Below are 19,748 nucleotides of genomic sequence, written 5' to 3'. Positions count from 1 at the left end.
ACATGAAACCTATGCTTGGGGCACGATAGGTCAGTCACAGCTCTCACAGCTAAGCTACCACGTGAGCCGGAATGAACAACTTCAATTACACACTCTGGCGATGACGAGGACACCAAAGAAGTCATTCGCAAGTACAGACACAGCTGCTGAAAAACATGTTTTTTAACATTTCCTTTCGGGGTTTCATGATTTTTCACATCATTTGCCACTCCTCATTTTCTTTTTTTTTTACACCTGAATGACGTCAATTTAATTTTGAAATAATCTGCAGTATTATAAATCGCAAAATAAAATTTGAACCGTTGATAGTCTAGGCGTGTACATTATTTAATTTAACCTCGAATATAGTGACTTATCGTACCCCCAGATTTTAAAAACATCAAAAAAGGACCTTCGCCTTATTCGATTTAGCTTGGATAGTATTTAGCCAAGCATAAAACCATTATTGTCAAAACGTTGCCAGATGTATAACCTTTCCAATGAGTGCTTGCTTGTCAAAATCAGTGCAAAAATACCATCGCACGAGCTCGCCTCAGAAAACTTACCTACTTGACCCCACTATACTGTTATTTAAAGTACAAAATTGCCTAAATAATTACTTTGCAGTTGTGCTAATAATGGGGCATACCATCCAGAACTTAGCGGGGCGTTTTGGCCAGTGATGAGCTGTTGTGAAGACACATAGTTTTAAGCAATGCCAAAAACTAAGATAAGAATTTTTATATTCTAATAAGCTATTCGAAATAGTTCCATTAAATCCGACTCTTTCGAATTTGCTTAAATGCTTATTGAACAATAGTGGGAAATTACATCGAAATAGCTCTTTTGAAACTTTTGTGTTTATTGTATTATTAAACTAAAAATATTAAATTATTAAAAATACCAAACTAACTTAGTAGGTTGATTTCATAAATTGATACTGTTATCAGTCATTTTTAATTTTCATATAATCCAGGAGTCCTTTACCATATGGATCTAAGTTGCAACGATGGAGGGTAAAGACTGTCATTCTGATATTTAGTATTCGCTGTACATTTCACATTCTGACAGGAAGTAATTTATCCCATATTACTAGAGTTCCCGGTCATGTCGCCATGGTACCGGTTGTCCAGTGGATATGAGAGCTTTTATTTAATTGCCCAATTGAAGGCACAGACCTAGACTGATGGTACCGAATCATGATCGCGCAAACGCCGGAGTTTGTAGGTTAACACTTGTGATCGCGTTTCAAAATTTATAAGTGTTGAGACGTTCACGAGTGTAGGCTGCGTCGATGATAGCGAAGGGTTCAAGCATTTGTATATTAAGGTGATTGTCGCGTGTATGTGACTTCGTGTGAATAAATTCGATTTTATAACCGTATGTCCATTCGCATATTCGCGTGCTTTAAAACGATTGCGCGGACCGTGAATCTGAAACTTAATTTTCAGTGTACGGGTTCATATGCTAGAAGAGAGTGAGTTCTCCCATTTCACTAGAGTGGTCATGTCGCCATGGAACGTGTTGTCTGGTGTATATGAGCTTTATTTTTTTATTGGTCCAACTGAAGGCATGAGGCTAGGCTGTTAGGATCGAAGGTAGATACGTTTGTCAATTTATAAGTGCTAAAACATTCACTTCCCCTTGGGTAATTGCATAGGGAAGATACAATAATTATCTTTGTACTACAAATGCTAATTTTTTTCAAAAATAATCATAATTCTAGAGATAGTCATTTTTTTAAAAAATCGGTTGAAATTTCTATAATAAACATTCAATGTGGTAGCTTTTGTTTGAAATTACAGGGTTCAATCATATTGGAATGCTGACCACTAGTTTTTGTGTATATTCAACTTAAATTTTATCCCATTCTTCTAAATAGTAGTTTCTAAGATCATTCTCATTGTAATCCAGATAGTTTCGCTCTTTTTATCCAAATACTCCCATATCTTTTTCTAATCAGTTAATAACCGGGGTCCGCAGTGGAGAATCCATAACATTTACACAATTATAAATTTACTCTATCCAGCTTTTTACATGCCATAATGGCGGTCTAAATTGTTTCGTTCGTAATACGTTTAATGGCCCTTTTGACAATAATCGTTTACCTCCCAGTGAGATTAAGTCATCCTATAGTCAAATGCGTTGGATGTTTATTCAATTAACGCCCGACATCTTCAACTGGGTGTTGCTGTCAAGCTGGCGTAAACGATTAATGTCAAAAAAGGGCTATAAAACGTATTACGAACTGAACAATTTAGACCGCCATTATGGCACGTAAAAAGCTGGATACGTTTTTTGCACGCCTTATGCTTTAGGTTGTTCTACTGATCGAATTTCCAATATCCACCATTTATTAGTAAAAGTACGGAAGCTTTGCTTTAAAATTTATTGTACGATATTCATATTAAATTACACATTCTCATTCATCATTACATCAATGAAGACCAAATTTCTAGCACTTCTAGTGGACATATAATACTCCATATAATAACTCCACTGTTACTGCGCTTAGCTGCAGTTATAAAGCTTTTACGTCCATGTCTGACTTTGATTATCTCCACTCACAACAACAGCCATTTGAGTCAAAGATGTTGAAGTTAGACTCGTAGACAAAGTTTACAATCTTTCCAACATTCCGATAAAATGTTTCGATATTGTTTAGTAAATTGAAAATCAATTCTTTGTTCTTCTCATTGATCAACGGCTTCTTGCTCAGAACACAAATATTGTAGCAGACTTACACTTACATGCTATGATTAAATTTATTTACCATGTATATAACATTAATTACTCGATTTTCCCAATTTTTGCCTTTCTCAATAGAAAGGTATTGCAATTGCTCTGAAAACCGACTTTTTTAACGGAGGCCCGGAGGGCCGAGTGACATATACCATTCGATTCAGTTCGTCGACTTCGGCAAATGTCTGTGTGTGTATGTATGTGTGTATGTGTGTGTATGTGCGTATGTGTGTGTATGTGACCAAAAATGTCACTCATTTTTCTCAGAGATGGCTGAACCAATTTTGACAAACTTAGCCTCAAATGAAAGGTGCAACGTTCCCATAGGCTGCTATTGAATTTCTAATGGATCCGACTTCCGGTTCCGGAATTACAGGGTGATGAGTACGAACACGCAGAAAATGTCGATTTTAATAAATTCTGCAATGAATGTATAAAGGTGAATTTTTTTCCAAAATATGACCACAACTGCTTCGATTTGTAGTATTAGGTCACTAACATCCATTCAAAGTCTATTTGGCCACATTGGCCACCATCATCGGTTCCGGAAGCCCCGGCGGAAGTATCTAAATTCAGAATAACAGTCACATCGGTTTCTCGGAGATGGCTAGACCGATTCGGCTAAACTTGGTCTCAAATGAAAGGTATTGCGTCCCCGTAAATGGCTATTTAATTTCATCCCGATCCGATTTCCGGTTCCGGAGTTACAGGCTGTGGCGTGCGATCACATAGCAAATTGTGATTCAAACCGATACTCCGATGAAAGCAAAAAAGGTAAAAATTTCGCTAAAATGTCTCTCAAACAACTTAAATTTGCTGTTCTAGGTCACCGACGGCCAACCAAACTTTCGTTGACTACATTGACCACCATAGATGGTTCCGGAAGTGAGCGGGAAAAGCGGCCATCTTTCAAAATTTGCGAACTCACATCAGTTTCCCGGAAATGGTTTGGCCGATTTTCACAAACTTAGTCTCAAATGATAGCTATAATATCCCCACAGATGTCTATAAAATTTCGTACGGATCGCTTATATGGGTCCGGAAATATAGACTAAATCATCCGGTCACATATGAAATTCCCATATAAGTCGGAACTCTAATTTTTTTTTTCAAAGGGGGGACCCCATGAAATTTCAGAAATCGAATTCGTATTTTTGATGCCAAACATCTTTAAAATGCATGAAACGTCGAGATTTTATGTTATCTCGAAAATTTTTTTTTATAAAGATCGACTTTTTGGGACTTTGCCGATTTCGCACCTTTTTTCAGTTCAATATTACCATGGCTGTTTTTTCTTTTTCAAAATTTTAGAACTCGAATAATGATTTATTTTCCTGTATATAGATATCATGTGATGTATAATAATAAAATGTAATATATGCATTTAAAAGTTTTTAATGAATATAAACTACGCACACATTCTCGTGATTCATGATTGAGAAAGGCACAATTGCACCGCTAGGTGGATTAAAATAGGTTTTTATAATTAAAGTTCGTTTATCCCTCATCGTAATTTTTTTACAGTTCTAGTTTTTCGAAATATCTGCTCTACGTTTCACCACATCAAAGTTTTCAACGACCTGTTAAATAGTTGGACGCAACCTTTGAACAATTTCAAAGATTTCATGAAGTGATTTAGCTTAATTTTGATGAGTAATAATTAGTTTCCGTCCTATAATGGCAGTTAGTTTACTTTTAACTGTGCCAATGAACACTTTTCTGTAGTCATAAAATCAATTTTTCTAAGTAAAACAAAATAAATAAAGAAATAACTTAAATTAAAAATTAATTGTCTTTTCAATAGTGTACGAATATCAAATTGTGCCACTTTCACACCAAGTAATGATTTTTTATGTGTAGTGTACGGAAACTTGCACACTTTAGATTACAAATGATAAGAAAATAACAGATGATGATTCTACTACCACATTTTCAAAACAATACCTATATTAAATAGCGCAAATATTTATGAAACAATATTAAACATATACACTAGAGGTGTACGAATATGAAACTGTGTCACTGTAGAACCGCATTCCTAGTTTTAAGATAGCTTGAAAATATAAAAAAACGAGTGTTTTTCCTCTTGCTTATCGAATTGCATTCGTAGCTTTAAGATAGCTGTGATTTTTTCCAAGTTTTTCTAATCCACGCTGATAAAAAAGTTGTGTCGCTTGACTTAACCAAATGTTTGAGGTGTTTGTTTCAAAAACATGGCAGCGTAGCTGATACCTGTGTTCCAAAGTTTGTTTCTTTAAAATATATTGAAATTCAGTTAGGTATTTGTTTGCATCCTAAAGTAGGCCCCACGTTTTAAAAATATTGATTTTGTTGCATCCCAGCAGTATTGACGCATTCAGTCAGTCTTGTTAACAATTTTGTCACGTTTAATTTCTGTCTAACGTTACTTTTCTGCCGGAACATTGAAATGAATCAAATACGCGTAAATAAAATAAGGAATTCCTCACACTCGTTAACATTTTGGCTGTCGGTTGATGGACACACCACGCTTTACGTTCGGTATTACCCTGTGCTGACAACATATCAATATGCAATTTTGTGATGCGAAAAAATGATTTGAATGATTGGTATGATAGATCAGTAACCCTATCCAAACAAAATACAAAGCGAGCAAGAATGATCGGAACAATCACCTGAAAAGTGAGCAGAACAAACACAAAGAAAAAAAATCATATGTTTTTTGCTTTATTTTGAATATTCTACCGTTTTGCCACGGCTTACATATACTTTCTGTGAGCCGTGCCGTTTTGCGTTGTTTGTGTCGGTTCGAAACAGTTAGCATACACCTACTATTCCAAGGCATGTAATGCCGTACCACGAGAATGTGTATGTATCCAACTCAGCTGATTGTAACCAAAATATTTGAAATAACGTACATATGCAAAGCCAATGCTGCAATACACAAGCTCACTTATACACGCTACAGTTATGAATAATATCAAAAGAAATTTTCATAAAACTAAAAACGTAATGAGTATGCGTGCATACACGTGCAAGATTTGATACATACAAAAAATGGTGCTTTGAAACGATTCGCGCACTCGCGCTCTCGGTTATACGCAAATTTTGCGAGAAAGACTAATACTCCCACCATCCAATATTTTGTACTCGCCACGCCACAGAACAGATTTTGGTGACGTTCTTTCGTAAATTTCTGGCTGCATAGAGGGAATAGAAATCCTCAATCTTTACTAACCCGGCACGGAAATGGTGGATCAGGTGGAAATTGGTGGAGTATAGTCATAGTGGATGTCTCGTAAAGCAAGACGAACAAAGAACTGCTTCGTAGTAAGCAGTACATGCGGTACTCGCGTACATGAAAGAAAAAAAATCATGCAGTGGTGAATTACGCATCATTTAACTTAAAATGCGTTACAGTTGAAAATAAATTCTATGTACCAAGAAAGTGAATATGTCACAGATGTTCACAGCTGAACGATGACAAAGTTTCATGAGAATCCAATGTTTGCACTGAACGATTTTAATTTTGAAATGTTTAAAGTTCTCCAAATAACAATACTGTTTCATCAGTTCAGTCAAATTGTGCATTTTTTTTTACTTTAGCTCTGGAAAAATGTTTTAACTGGATTGATGTAATAGCGTCCCAGGTAATAACCATGCCGAGAAAAGTAGTCAATAAATAATAATGTTGAAAGATACAATACTTATTTCATAATTTGTACACGATTGTATGCATAAATCTTGTACAAGACCGGCTGCTCAGTTTACTTCGATCGTAAGTGAATTTAATATCGGAGTTAGTTACTATTAAAGACACTTAATATACAGACCAGCGAAGTGTCAAAAGTTGCAACCAAATAGACTGTCAAAAAGTGCAGCCAAACGAGCATGAGGGTTTTGAGAGGGGAAGTATAAGAGGAATCCCATGCAAAGCTTCCGGTCAAACTATTCGGAACTCGATTCGCAATCCTGAATGGAGTACTGTTTTGTCTCCACAAGTCTGTGTATAAAGTGTCTGTAGTTGCTATAATGTATACCGTAAAACGGGGGAACATTGATCAATTTTTCTACAGTTTTTCGAATTACTTTCTTCAAATCAGGCAGACGTAACTGTTTGAATTTTTAAAACAAGTAGGGGAGAGAGGGTAACAATGAAACACATTTTTTCTACAATTTAATTTTGATGATAATACATGTTATTTGTGTAATCAAAAGTGATACATAGTGTCACTATGTTGTTAACTAATACATATATTTTTTCCAGCTGGTAAAATTCACGGGAAATAACATTTTTTGGATAATAAACAGTTGGTGGTAAAATGTATCAGTGTGCCCCATGGGTAGGAACTATGAAACACGATGTCGTCTATAGTGAAATATTCTACTTATAAATTTTATTCTTTTATTTTGACGAAGAATGATCCTAACGCTTTGAATTAAAGTTATTTTGAGGCGAAAATCGTTTGTTTACGGAAGAATCCACTATATCATCGCGTAACATCGAACCACCATATATGCATATTAGCTGCAATCCTGAAATAAGAGACAATTTCTACAAAATTTGGCCAAATTTGCTAATTTTGCACTATATGAGTAGTATTTAGTGTGGAAAATCGGAACCCATTGACATTTTGAGACAGACCACAAAAACAAACAAAAATCACTGTTCCCCATACGCCATCGTTTCACAGTTACCCAATGGGTCTATTCATGAAAATTGTGAAATCACACAGAACCATGAGTAGTTACCAAAAAACTTTGTTCGCGGCAAATGTTGAGCATAAAATTTGCAATAAATAGCAATAGACTAAACATTTATTCAATGAATGGTAATTCATAAAGATGGAATAATGTTTATCATTGCAAATTTACTCTGGCTATCACAAAACAAACAAATATCCATTAAAAGAGATAGAGTTATCAGATCTCTTCCAAAATATAGCAACACGTGTAAAGAATTAGAAATTGTGAAATATGAGGGAATTAGACGATTCCGATCATGCATTGTGATTTTATTGCGAATGTTTCATAGTTCCTGCTGATCCACTGTTACCCTCTCTCCCCTACTGGTACCCATAGATTAAAAACGTCCAAATTGTTTGGTAATTTATTTCGTTTTACTATAAAAATAAAATAAATTTGTTGTAAATTTTCATTCGTTGGTTACGGGGTATCTTTGATCAGCAAAATATGTGTATCGAAATAAGAAATAACGCTCCCAATGTTGTGTAAATTGCATATCTGCAGGCGATTGTATGGCCCGACATTGTGTGTCGTCTCGTAAGAAAACAAAATTGCCTGGAATGATACGGCCAACTTTTATTCAACTTTTCCGGGAAAATAGTCGAAATTAATAAGTTAGCAACAAAAAACTCGGATTTTTTTAATAAATTATTGGACTAAAATATTATCAGTTTCTAAAAATGTGATCAGTTCAGTTGAAGTTGGTTAATTTCACTAATGTGCAAGGAATTGTTTGAACAGATTGAAACGATGCATGAAAGTTGCATCATTTTCAATTTGAATTTGTGTTCATAAAAGGTACATTAAATGACGGAATAACCGTTGGAGGTAGATGCTGAACATGTTTAGAATATGGTTTGAATTTTGCCTCGATGATTTTGGTAGAGGGAATCATCTTATTGTACGTTGCTGAAAAAAGTCTCATTTGATCAAACTTACCCCAGTGATCAAAGATACCCCGTTTTACGGTACCCCGAGCGCACAGAAAACTTTAACTGTCTTTTTCTGGATACCTGGTCGGAAACGTAACTGGAACAAAGGATTTTTAATTTTGAACTTTTCGCACTATATTAAAAATCGATTTCTACAGCGACGTGCGCAGGATTTTATTTTTTTATTGAGGGATTCCATGAAAAATCGGCCGACTACAAAATATGACAATCGTCGATTTGAATAAAACTTTGCATCTGTGCTCGATTTATGAATCTACACAATTTTCTCTGGCAATTGCAACATTTTGGTTCAAGAGCAATTTTTCAAAAGTCCACAAAAATCTAAAAAGAAACATCTTGAATGCAATTGGGTCATTAAACCCTATGCTGTTTTTTCCGATAAAAATAACCCACGTGGCTAAATACACTGACAAGGACAAACGTTAGAGAAACATTGGTATTTTAGCCACCCTACATATTTTTTACCTCTCTTTTTATGTTTATTAAACGAATTTACATAAAATTTTGAAAATCCAGAAGTAGTTTTATCGAAAAACTCTTATTACAGTTATTGTATATAAAGATTATTGTTGCAGATACATATTATAAATCACAAAATGGTGGAAACTTATTAACCGCTATATCGAAATGAAGAAAAAACTGGAGAAAGTAGGAATATTGCAAATTACTTTGAAACATCTTGCTATTAAAATACTACTTGTTTTGTTTAATAAATAATGTTACTGCAATTATAACTAATCGATGAAAGTAAAATTGCGTAAATTATACGAAAAAATACATCGCAGATCGTAAAATATGTTTTGACCACAATATATTGTATTATGTAGGAAAAAACATATTTCTGGCACACCTTCTGCAATTAACCTTTTCATCCGTTTCTTGACGTAATTGCTGCTTAATGAAAAAAGCTTGTTGTTTCGCATATTTTTTCATTTTTGTTTTGTTAATTTGACCCGACTAAATATGTTAGCAGAACTGAGTCGTGTGGTTTTTATGATTTTTATACTATGTAAAAATTAAAATTAACTTTCAAAATGTCTGCCTCTCGGGTCTTGTTGCTGCACCTTGCTGCTGCGTGTTGAGATCATCTTTCTTGGCGGTGTAACATTAGCTGAGTTGTCTACCGCAACTTGGAGATCATTCGGTCCATCTTGTCTCGCGTTTTTGCTCACGTCAAAAAAAAATCCAATAAAAATACTATGTTGCCAAAAAATCGATGTTCGAAGTTTTGAACAAAAAATCATTGAAAAAACTTGAAAATGTTTGGATGAAAATAAATTTTTATGTACACGAGAATGTAAATACGAACAATAAAAAATATGAAAATCGGCTGAGTAGTTTTTAAGATAACACGTTCACTGCAACGGTCCTTTTCAAGAAAATCGATTCCGAGATATTCGTGTCCAAATTTTTGCTTTAACTTCATTCGTGGTTGAAACCAGCGCGCTACGAACAAGTAGCGAAAGTAGAGAAAGTACTATAGCGATATGAGATGGCACGCACACAAGCGTATCGTTCAGCAATCAGCTGACTGATTTTTACACCACGTGTTTCATTTGTTTTGAAAAATAAAAAGGTACAAATTTCCCAAGCGAATCAAAATTCCGTGAAGAGAATCTATTCATCAGCTTGTGCTAACATGCCTGCATACAGTGATACAATGTCTAACAGGAGCGACTTTAAAATGTTCATTCTACAATACGAAATATGTAATACCCTCATTCAATTAAAATCAGTTTTGGTAATCGAATCTGGTTTGGAATGATTTTGAACTTAGAATGAATTTAAAATAGAAACCATTTAAAAATTTCTCAAGAAGCTGAAAATTTGGGGGGGGGGGTCCGGACCCCCAAAACCCTTCCCCTGGATCCGCCACTGACGTCTAAGCAATCTGAGATAAGACATTCAAGTTACAAAAGATTTTGTCCTGCGCGTCAATGCAATGTTTTGATTTTGACTATGAAATAAAAAGAAGAAGCAGAAACGACGGCAGCCATTTTAGCTTCCACCTTGTGACAGCATGTCCTTAAACCAATTTATGTATCATTGATTCAATAAATTCCATACTTTCACTTACACAACTGTTTTCACAATTAAAAAGCGAAGAAAATGATATATAATGATTATATATTTCTTTTGTTTGCATTTTTACCTGCGAAAATTGCGATCAAACGTTTGGGGTACATTTGTACCCCAGTGCAACGTTCTATGGTGGAAAACGCAAGTGCAACATTCTAGGGTTAAAAATTCTTGTGACTAAACCAGGAGCATCCGAACAAATTTGTATTTGGAATGGGGCTTCTGGAGCCAATTACCATTCAATTGAGTGATGTTCGCACAAAGTCAATATGCCGATCTAATGCTCATGTATACCAATAACCATATTGTTAATGTAATTCGTCGTTTCTATAATGATATGAAATCATTATGGTTGTTTGTCACACTTTTGCGTCTATCTATAATTATTACTATCAAAATAAAAAATAAGTATCCTCAAATTATTTAGTTCAATTTCTCTTACCTTTTCCGCTTGACGCATTCTAGCACTTTCAGCTTCTCCCAACCTTCGTCTGTTTTCACCCAAGCTTCACCAGGCGACCGCCAATCCTTCGAAATGAATGGCATTTTCCTACTTTTACTGATGTTTCAGAATACGAGGCTCGTGTTTCTTCTATCTACCCGTCAACTCTCGCAATTCAATACTACCAGTCAAAGTGTAAATTCACTCGCACACTACTCAGTTTACTACTGCCTTATTTTAGTACTTCACAGTCGGACTAGAAAAAAACTCCTCAGTACGAGCACGTTGTTTTTTCGATTTAGCTTCACTTTTCACTCTCTGATTACTTCCTGATGGATTTCTGCCGTGCTTTTTCCACTCGTTGTTTGTTTTTTTTCAATTCACTTAGTTTACGAAACCAACTATTAGAAAATTTCGCTTTGCACCTATTATAATGCACTACTCAGTGGCATTTGCAGTCGCTGTAGAAAAAGAGCGGTGACTACTATTTCGTTAAAAGAGTGCAATGTTGAGGTAATTAGAGCCAATTATTCAAAATGTTATCACTGGTCGTATAGATGTTCTCAGATTTTGATGAAAATTTCAGCGTTTGTTTGTGTAAATGTGGACTTCGGTCAAAACATATTTCTACTATGACGGGTAGTGAGGTAAAACGGGCATTTGAAAATCTCTCTAACTCCGGTTTAATTTGATGAAAATTAGTTCTGTTAAGTTTTTCTTAAGGGACTTAGGAAGGGGTTGAAAATAGGGCATACCTTTTCGGTTTGTAATCGATACATTGAAAAGTATTCATATTTTACCCTTGAAAGACATTTTTAAAATATGTTGGAGTTCATTGCAACAACCTAATTCAGGGTAGGTTTGTATGGATGAATTTTAAAGAAAACTTAGGACTAAAAGCTAGTGGCAATAACTTTTTGAGATATCTGAAAATTCGTGAAATGGTACATTTTTTTCAGAAACCTTATATCTTCAAAATATATTTTTACTCGGGGAAACTTTTCAATCAATGTAATCCAAAATTCTATCAATTTTAGATAATTTGGACAATTCTACCCTAATTTGATGTTTCAGACTACGTGGTCCAGAGCGACTTCAATTTAAAAAAAAATCTAGGGGTGGGTAATATCCGGGACATAACCGCGTGTAGACGTATGACTCGTGGCACGGTGTTCCTAAAACCGTTATTAACAAAAAAATGACCATAAGTTTGTCATACGGCATTCGAAAGATACAGTATCCAAGCATCTTCTCAGTGAATTTCAAAATGATACATCGAGGGATTCGAGAGAAATTGCAATTTGAAGTTTTATGACACGTTTCATAAGGTGATAATACATGTAATTGAGGATAATTATGTTGTCTATTGTTTGAAGTAGGCAACTCCATTTTATATTCTTCTTAATGAAAATTAACGATGAAACGTCTACTTGTTCAATAATGAAAAAATAATTAGAATCGGTAAACAAACCATTGAAATATTTTTTTTTTTCATAAAACGTTTATTTGACACGGCATTTGCAAAAGCTTTTTTACGCCGGGGGTTTTTTTACATAACATGTTACAAAGGCTCTTAATACGTTATAAAAAAATCACTTTCTAATGCTAACACTGAGGATAATCATCATTTTGAATGTTTTTAATTATACTGTATTTTCTTGAATTTCATTGTAAACCTATTGATAGTTTTTCTGTAATCTTTGTTTATTTTTTTTCTTTATTTATATCGTTTTATCTAACTTAACTAACTGCGAAGAAATCTAAATTGTTTGTGGGTAGCAAGGGAAAAAAAAACTAGAAACATTGTGGGGATAATTATATTTGAATATTTATTGTTTTCAGGAAATGATAAATATGGCTCATGTATGTAAGATCTCGTAAAGCGAGGATATCACGAACAGGTACATAGGGTGGTTTTCTTCTGGCTCGTAAGGAGTCTATTAATTGGGATCTGGCTTCACGATATTCAGTGCAAGACCAAACAACATGTTCAATGTCTTCGTAACCCTCTCCGTAAGCACATTGATTATCTTCTGCGATCCCAATACGGCGGAGATGCCCATTCAACGTATAATGGTTGGACATGAGTCTAGACATCACACGAATGAAGTTTCGACTTACATCCAACCCTTTGAACCATGCCTTCGTTGATACTTTAGGGATAATTGAGTGCAACCACCGTCCCAGATCTCCACTGTCCCATGATGTTTGCCAACTAGTAAGCGTCCTCTGACGAGAAGCGCTATAAAATTCATTGAAGGCAATAGGTCTTTCATAGATGTCACCGTCCAGCGCCCCTATTTTGGCTAAATTATTCGCTCTCTCATTACCCGGTATGGAGCAATGAGCGGGAATCCACACTAAGGTAATTTGATAAGATTTATTTGTTAATTTAGTTAAGTATTCTCGTATCTTCTTCAAAAAGAACGGAGCGTGATCATCAAGCTTTAATGAGCGTAGTGCCTTAATTGTGCTGAGGCTATCTGTGAGGATGAAATAATGGCTCGGAAGTAAAGTATCAATGATTTCCAGACTATAGTGAACTGCTGCTAGTTCGGCTGTATAGACGGAGGCAGGTTCAGCAAGCTTGAAAGAGATCGAGGTGTTATTGTTGAAAATACCGAAGCCAGTGGCCTCATTGATTCGTGACCCATCAGTGTAGAACATTTTATGGCAGTCAATGTGTTGGTATTTACTTATGAATATTTTAGGGATCTCCAGAGAGCGCTGGTGATCCGGGATTTCACGAATTTCCTCTTGCATGGACGTGTCGAAAAATAAAGTGGAATCGGGAGTATCTAGTATATTAACACAGGTCAGAACATAACTAGAAGGCGTTATTTCTTGTGACATGTGATTGAAGTACACTGTCATGAATCTGGTTTGGGATTGAAGCTCGACAAGTCTTTCGAAATTTTCAATTACAAGTGGATTCATAACCTCACATCGTATAAGTAAACGAGAGGAGAGATCCCAGAATCGATCTTTTAAAGGAAGAACTCCCGCTAGAACTTCAAGACTCATCGTATGTGTCAATTGCATGGAACCTAAGGCGATTTGTAAACAACGATACTGTATTCGTTCCAATTTAATAATGTGAGTGTTTGCAGCTGAACGGAAATAGAAGCACCCATATTCCATTACTGAAAGTATCGTTGTTTGATACAATCTTATCACGTCACTTGGATGAGCACCCCACCAAGATCCGGTTATTGTTCGGAGAAAATTTATCCTTTGTTGGCATTTCTTTATCAGATACCTAATGTGGCCTCCCCATGTACCTTTAGAATCGAACCAAATTCCGAGATATTTAAAGGTCATGACTTGGGCTATCGTTCTACCAACCAACTGAAGCTGAAGCTGAGCTGGATCACGCTTCCTTGAAAAAACAACCAACTCTGTTTTCTCCGTAGAGAAATCGATGCCTAACTTCAAAGCCCAACTTGATAAATTATCCAAACTATCTTGCAGTGGTTGTTGTAAATTTATGGCTTTTGGTCCTGTAACAGAAACCACGCCATCATCTGCAAGTTGCCTTAGAGTGCATGGGCTGACAATACAATTATCAATGTCATTCACGTAAAAATTGTAGAGAAGGGGGCTTAAACAAGAACCTTGTGGGAGGCCCATGTAACTTATTCTGAATGTTGCCAAATCGCCATATGAAAAATGCATGTGCTTTTCTGACAATAAGTTGTATAAATAATTATTTAATATTGATGAAAGACCACATTGATGTAGTTTCTCTGAGAGAACATCAATGGAAACAGAGTCGAATGCTCCTTTTATATCTAAGAACACAGACGCCATTTGTTCTTTTTTTGCGTAAGCTAGTTGGATTTCTGACGAAAGTAGCGCCAGACAATCATTCGTTCCCTTTCCACTCCGAAAACCAAACTGGGTATCTGATAGCAAGCCGTTCGCCTCAACCCAATTGTCGAGACGTCGTAGGATAATTTTTTCCAACAATTTCCTGATGCAGGATAGCATTGCAATCGGTCGATACGAGTTATGGTCGGAGGCTGGTTTTCCCGGTTTTGGAATGGCGATAACTCTCACTTGTCTCCAGTCGTGCGGGACTATGTTCTGCTCAAGAAGCTTATTGAATAAATTCAACAAGCGTCTTTTTGCTAGGTCAGGCAGATTCTTCACCAAGTTGAATTTAATTCTGTCTGGACCCGGAGCATTATTGTTGCATGAGAGGAGTGCAATTGAAAATTCCATCATTGTCAAAGGCGAATCTATGGAATCGTCACTTGTGGGAGCATCGCGAATGATTTTCTGCGCAGGAGCAGAATCTGGACAAACTTTCTGGGCAAAATTAAATATCCAGCGATTCGAAAAATCTTCGCTTTTATTAGTTACGTTTCGATTCCTCATTCTTCTGGCTGTGTTCCAAAGAGTACTCATTGATGTTTCTCTTGACAAGCCATCAACGAAACGTCTCCAATAACTAGACTTTTTGGCACGACGGAGACTGTCAAATTTTTTTTGTAAAATCGAATAATTTTCAAAGTTTGCACGTGTACACCCTTTCCGTTTCATAATTTCTTTGTAAGCAACTTGTTTAGCTTCATATGCATCCGAGCACTCTTTGTCCCACCAGGGATTAGGAGGCCGGCTGTTCATTATCATGCCAGGATTGCATTTCGTTTGGGTTTGTTCTGCTGCTTCAATAATCAAACCCGCTAGAAATTCATATTCTTCGGTAGGTGGTAGCTCTTCCGTCGAAACAAGAGAAGTAAAATTAAAGATTGGTATTTTTTCCAATCAATATTTCGTGTCAAGTCATAAGTGACATTGATTGAATTCGTGAGGCCTAATTCACTGTTAATTGAAATAACGACTGGCAAATGATCGCTACCGTGAGGATCAGGTACCATTGAAATATGGCCTTTTGAAGTAAACATTACGACTTTTATTCATTTTTTTAGTTTTCACATTATATTTAACGTTTGGTAGACAATCCTATTTTCATATTTTTTCAGTGCACCATATAAATAACACCTTTTGTGCATTATATTTATGTAATTGAATGGTAAGGTTTTCCTTTAAAAACCGCGACACGTATAAACGATCTAAATAGTCAATGGACAAACATGGATTCACGCTTGAAGTCTGGTAGATATCCCATCTATGACCGCATACCACATCCAAACCGTTATAAATTTCGATTCCGTCAATGAAATATTTTCAAACTTGCAGGAGATATACTTGATTACTATATCTTTCGAATGCCATGTACTAAATAAGCAGACAAAAAAAATTTGTAGAGATAGGACCAAACCCGTGGGTGTTTGCTGGTAGCCTTATGAAACGTGTCATAAAACTTCAAATTGCAATTTCTCTCGAATCCCTCGTTGGATCATTTTGAAATTCACTGAGAAGATGCTTGGATACTGTATTATTCGAATGCCGTATGACAAATTTATGGTCATTTTTTGTTAATAACGGTTTTAGGAACACCGTGGTTGGCGTATCATATTATTAAAATTCTACTTGTATCTCTTTCAAACCGCTAAATTTACACATTAAGTTTGATTCACCGGGCTCAGTGACACTTTCCTGGGGATGTGAATAGTATCCCGTTCGGTAATCAATTCAGTAAAACTTTTTTTACCGTGTTCTCCGCAGCTGCATTTAAAAATTAAGTTTTATTATTATTCATGTCCCTCTTAACAATACACGTAGCTATATCGTCGTTCAGGACTTTATTTCAATTTGCAGGAAATGTTGATATGTATGAAAACTAGACGAAATAGATTCAGCAGCACTGATTTTCATCTCGTTTGTAAATATAGTTAACGCTCATTGCTGGCAAAACGACCAATCAGAACCTGGTTCAATATTGAGGTTAGGACTGGATCAAATAAGAAACGCGATTAGGGTGCGACGTGCATATGCTGCTTGTTAGTTTGCGTTTCCTTCTTAGAGAGGAATATAGCTATTTTTGCTTAATGGATCAGCCTAATGCGTTTAGTGGTTTGCCATTTTTTTGGTTGATCGATTAATAACAAATCAATCATTTTTTTATATACTGGCAATTTGTAATAGATTAATGGTAAGAGATAATAAGTAGAAATAATCGATTAGCTTACATACATAGCAGATAGACTAGTGTTGTACTAGCTTTTAGATTCTTTTTACTGTTAGAGGGTCTATAATAAATTGTTTGGGGGTTGGGTATATTACAAATTGAAAGATATGGCGACGGGTAGTAAGCTACAATGTGACGTAGAATATTTTTAATGAAGACTATATACTCTCCAGCCCTACAAGAGACAGAAATATTGTCAATAAATATATTGACAAGACTCCTTCAATTCATCAATCCCATTTAAATTCTACGGAATCAATATTTTCAAGATGACCTTACACCATCAATATATTGATCAATATATGATTTATTGTCAATATTTCAGCTCGTGTAGGGTCCGTTTAAGATAAGCCGATAGTTAAGATAGATTAATATTCATTCGCGAATTATATTGCACGGCCTTGAAAACTTGTTTTAATATGACCGTGGTCCCTGTACACAACCCTTTAAGTTTTCGACATTATAAAACCTTGAAAATAAAGTGCGTGGAATGTTTTCGTAGATTTTTAGCTTGCTCGATCATTGATCGCCTCTCAATTGCACACGGTCAACGCATGCAGTCTATCCGGACGTTGACAAAAGTTAGCAAATTTGTATCGTCGTGCAACGTGTCGTCCCACTATGTCATTAGCCTACGATACAGAACTCGGACTTAATTATAGTTCCATATTACCATTCCTAAATAATAATTGTAAACAATCTTTGATTTTGCTATCTGAATAAGCAAAAATTTTAACTCCGAAAATAAGGTTAAAATGTTAATTTCGTGTATTTTTCATGAAATTGCACTCTGCAGCGAAATAGTGAACTAAATTGATTGATAAGTCTATAATATTTATGTAGGAACATTTATTGTTACGAATCCTACATAATTATTATAAAGATAGCCCACCTTGTTTCTGAAAATTGGATATACATATTCACTCAAGCTTCTTTGCGTTTACGAACATTTCCAAAGGATTCAAAAAACATTTCCAAAGCATTTTACAAATTTCCGAGACTATACAGCTCATTGCATTAATTGGTGGTTGCCGATAATACTACATTTATGACGGTTTTGAATGGCCCGAAACTGGTGCAAGTTCTAAACCCAATCGATGTCTATTAATACATTGTAGAATTTGATAGTTTCGCCACAAGCAAATAGATTAGAAATCACTATTATGAATGGTTATAACCTGAGAGTTATAACATGAACCAAAATAATCACAAAACAGATCTGTAACCAGATCTGTAACCACGGTTCAAAGTAAAAAAAACCATACCGAAAGCCCTATATAATTGCACTGATACGAAATGTGTTGCTCACTTCGGAATTTTCTAATGCTGTACTTTATTTTATGTTCTTTACACTCATAAATTTAAAAAGAACTCAAATCCGAGTTTTCTTTCATTGGGTGCACTTTTTCATACTTAAAATGGCCTCTATCCAGAACTACTTTTCGTTTTTACCTGAAATAGCTCTTTAGTATGTACCAAAAGCAATTTTCACTTGCGTAATTTTCCGTAAGGGTGAAACAGAACAGAAACTATTTTTCGTTTTCGATTCAGCTATAAATCGAAGACGCAAAATTCTCCACACTGTACAGTTTGGTTGGTGTTTCTTTGGGTGTCCCTTATTTTTCTTGTTGTTTTTTCAACAGGCAACAAAACAACCTATAGCTAACACGAACCAAAAGGAAATCGCATACACACTCTCAGCTGCTCGCGACGATGGAGGAACTGATTGACGAAATTTCGTATGTTGAACTGACTGGTGACGAGGTTGAGAGCAGAGTTGCCACATTCACAGATTTTTCTGTAATGTCACATATTTATTTAATTTTTGGTCGCAGCGGTCCTTACCCCTTCAATATTTTTTATTAATACTAGAGAATATTGATAAAAGTAATGAACGTGTAAAGCGGCCCTTACACGATCAATATTTTTGTCAATACTGGATAGTATTGACAAAAGTATTGTACGTGTAATTGAAAAAGTTGTATTGACGATGTGGATTTCAAATGAGATTGGAATATTGAAACAATATCGTCAATACTGTGTATATTAATGTATATTATTATGATTTATTATGATTATGATAGTGATAACCTTACTCGTTACGCCAACATGGTAGAATTGCAATGAAAGAATTCAGTCAGAAACATTCTTTTTATATTGAGCAATTAAATTTCTTTTATTTTCTTTATTTTTATTAACGTGGCTTTAACTTAGTTTTCATTCTTCATGTGAGCAATTAAATGTGTAGGACGCTTATGAATGTCGGTATGACGTCTGTGTTAGGGAAAGTCTTGCACAAATTCGCGAAAATTGTATTTGTGTTCCCTATTTTTTTGTAGATTTGCAAGTTTTTCTATAGAGTATTTTGAAAATACACAAATAAATTTTACTAGCAATTGTCTGAATCGATTGGTGTTCGCATTGTGGAAATCCATCAGGAATTAACAAAACGTCGTGTCGTGTCTGTTTTCATACATTTTCACACTGTTTCTCCAATAATACGGATTTTTCAATAGTATACTGTACAAATATCAAACTAAGTTGCAATAAATTTTTATGTTTGAATATTCAGAATCGATAGGTATCTAAATCGGGCAAATCTATTAACAACTAACAGCACTAAAAACTTTTAAAATTATGCCACATTTTCGTGACGCGGATCGATTTTTAGTTGTACCACAGCCCCATATATTTAAAAGGTGTTGGTATAAACCATCTAAGAACGGTTGGT

At 35.3% G+C, this 19,748-nt stretch overlaps 1 protein-coding gene across 5 annotated transcripts in view; it reads right to left on the bottom strand.

Annotated features, from left to right (window-relative positions):
* The window catches only part of LOC131688383 (F-box only protein 25), a 44,328-nt gene extending 25,622 nt beyond the window's left edge, over nt 1–18,706 (bottom strand). Inside the window, exons 1-2 of one of the 5 annotated variants that reach the window (XM_058972592.1) lie at nt 18,691–18,706; nt 10,921–11,401 (exon numbers count right to left, since the gene is read on the bottom strand). In XM_058972592.1, coding sequence (XP_058828575.1) covers nt 10,921–11,024 — 104 coding nt within the window. In that variant the 5' untranslated portion in view covers nt 11,025–11,401; nt 18,691–18,706. The other 4 variants (XM_058972591.1, XM_058972590.1, XM_058972589.1 and 1 more) reach the window with 4 other exon arrangements.
* Nucleotides 18,707–19,748: the final 1,042 nt, after the last annotated feature.

This window comes from Topomyia yanbarensis, chromosome 3 (genome assembly GCF_030247195.1).
Source record: "Topomyia yanbarensis strain Yona2022 chromosome 3, ASM3024719v1, whole genome shotgun sequence".
NCBI classification, from domain to species: Eukaryota; Metazoa; Arthropoda; class Insecta; order Diptera; family Culicidae; genus Topomyia; species Topomyia yanbarensis.
This window is presented reverse-complemented; position numbering and strand designations above follow the sequence as displayed.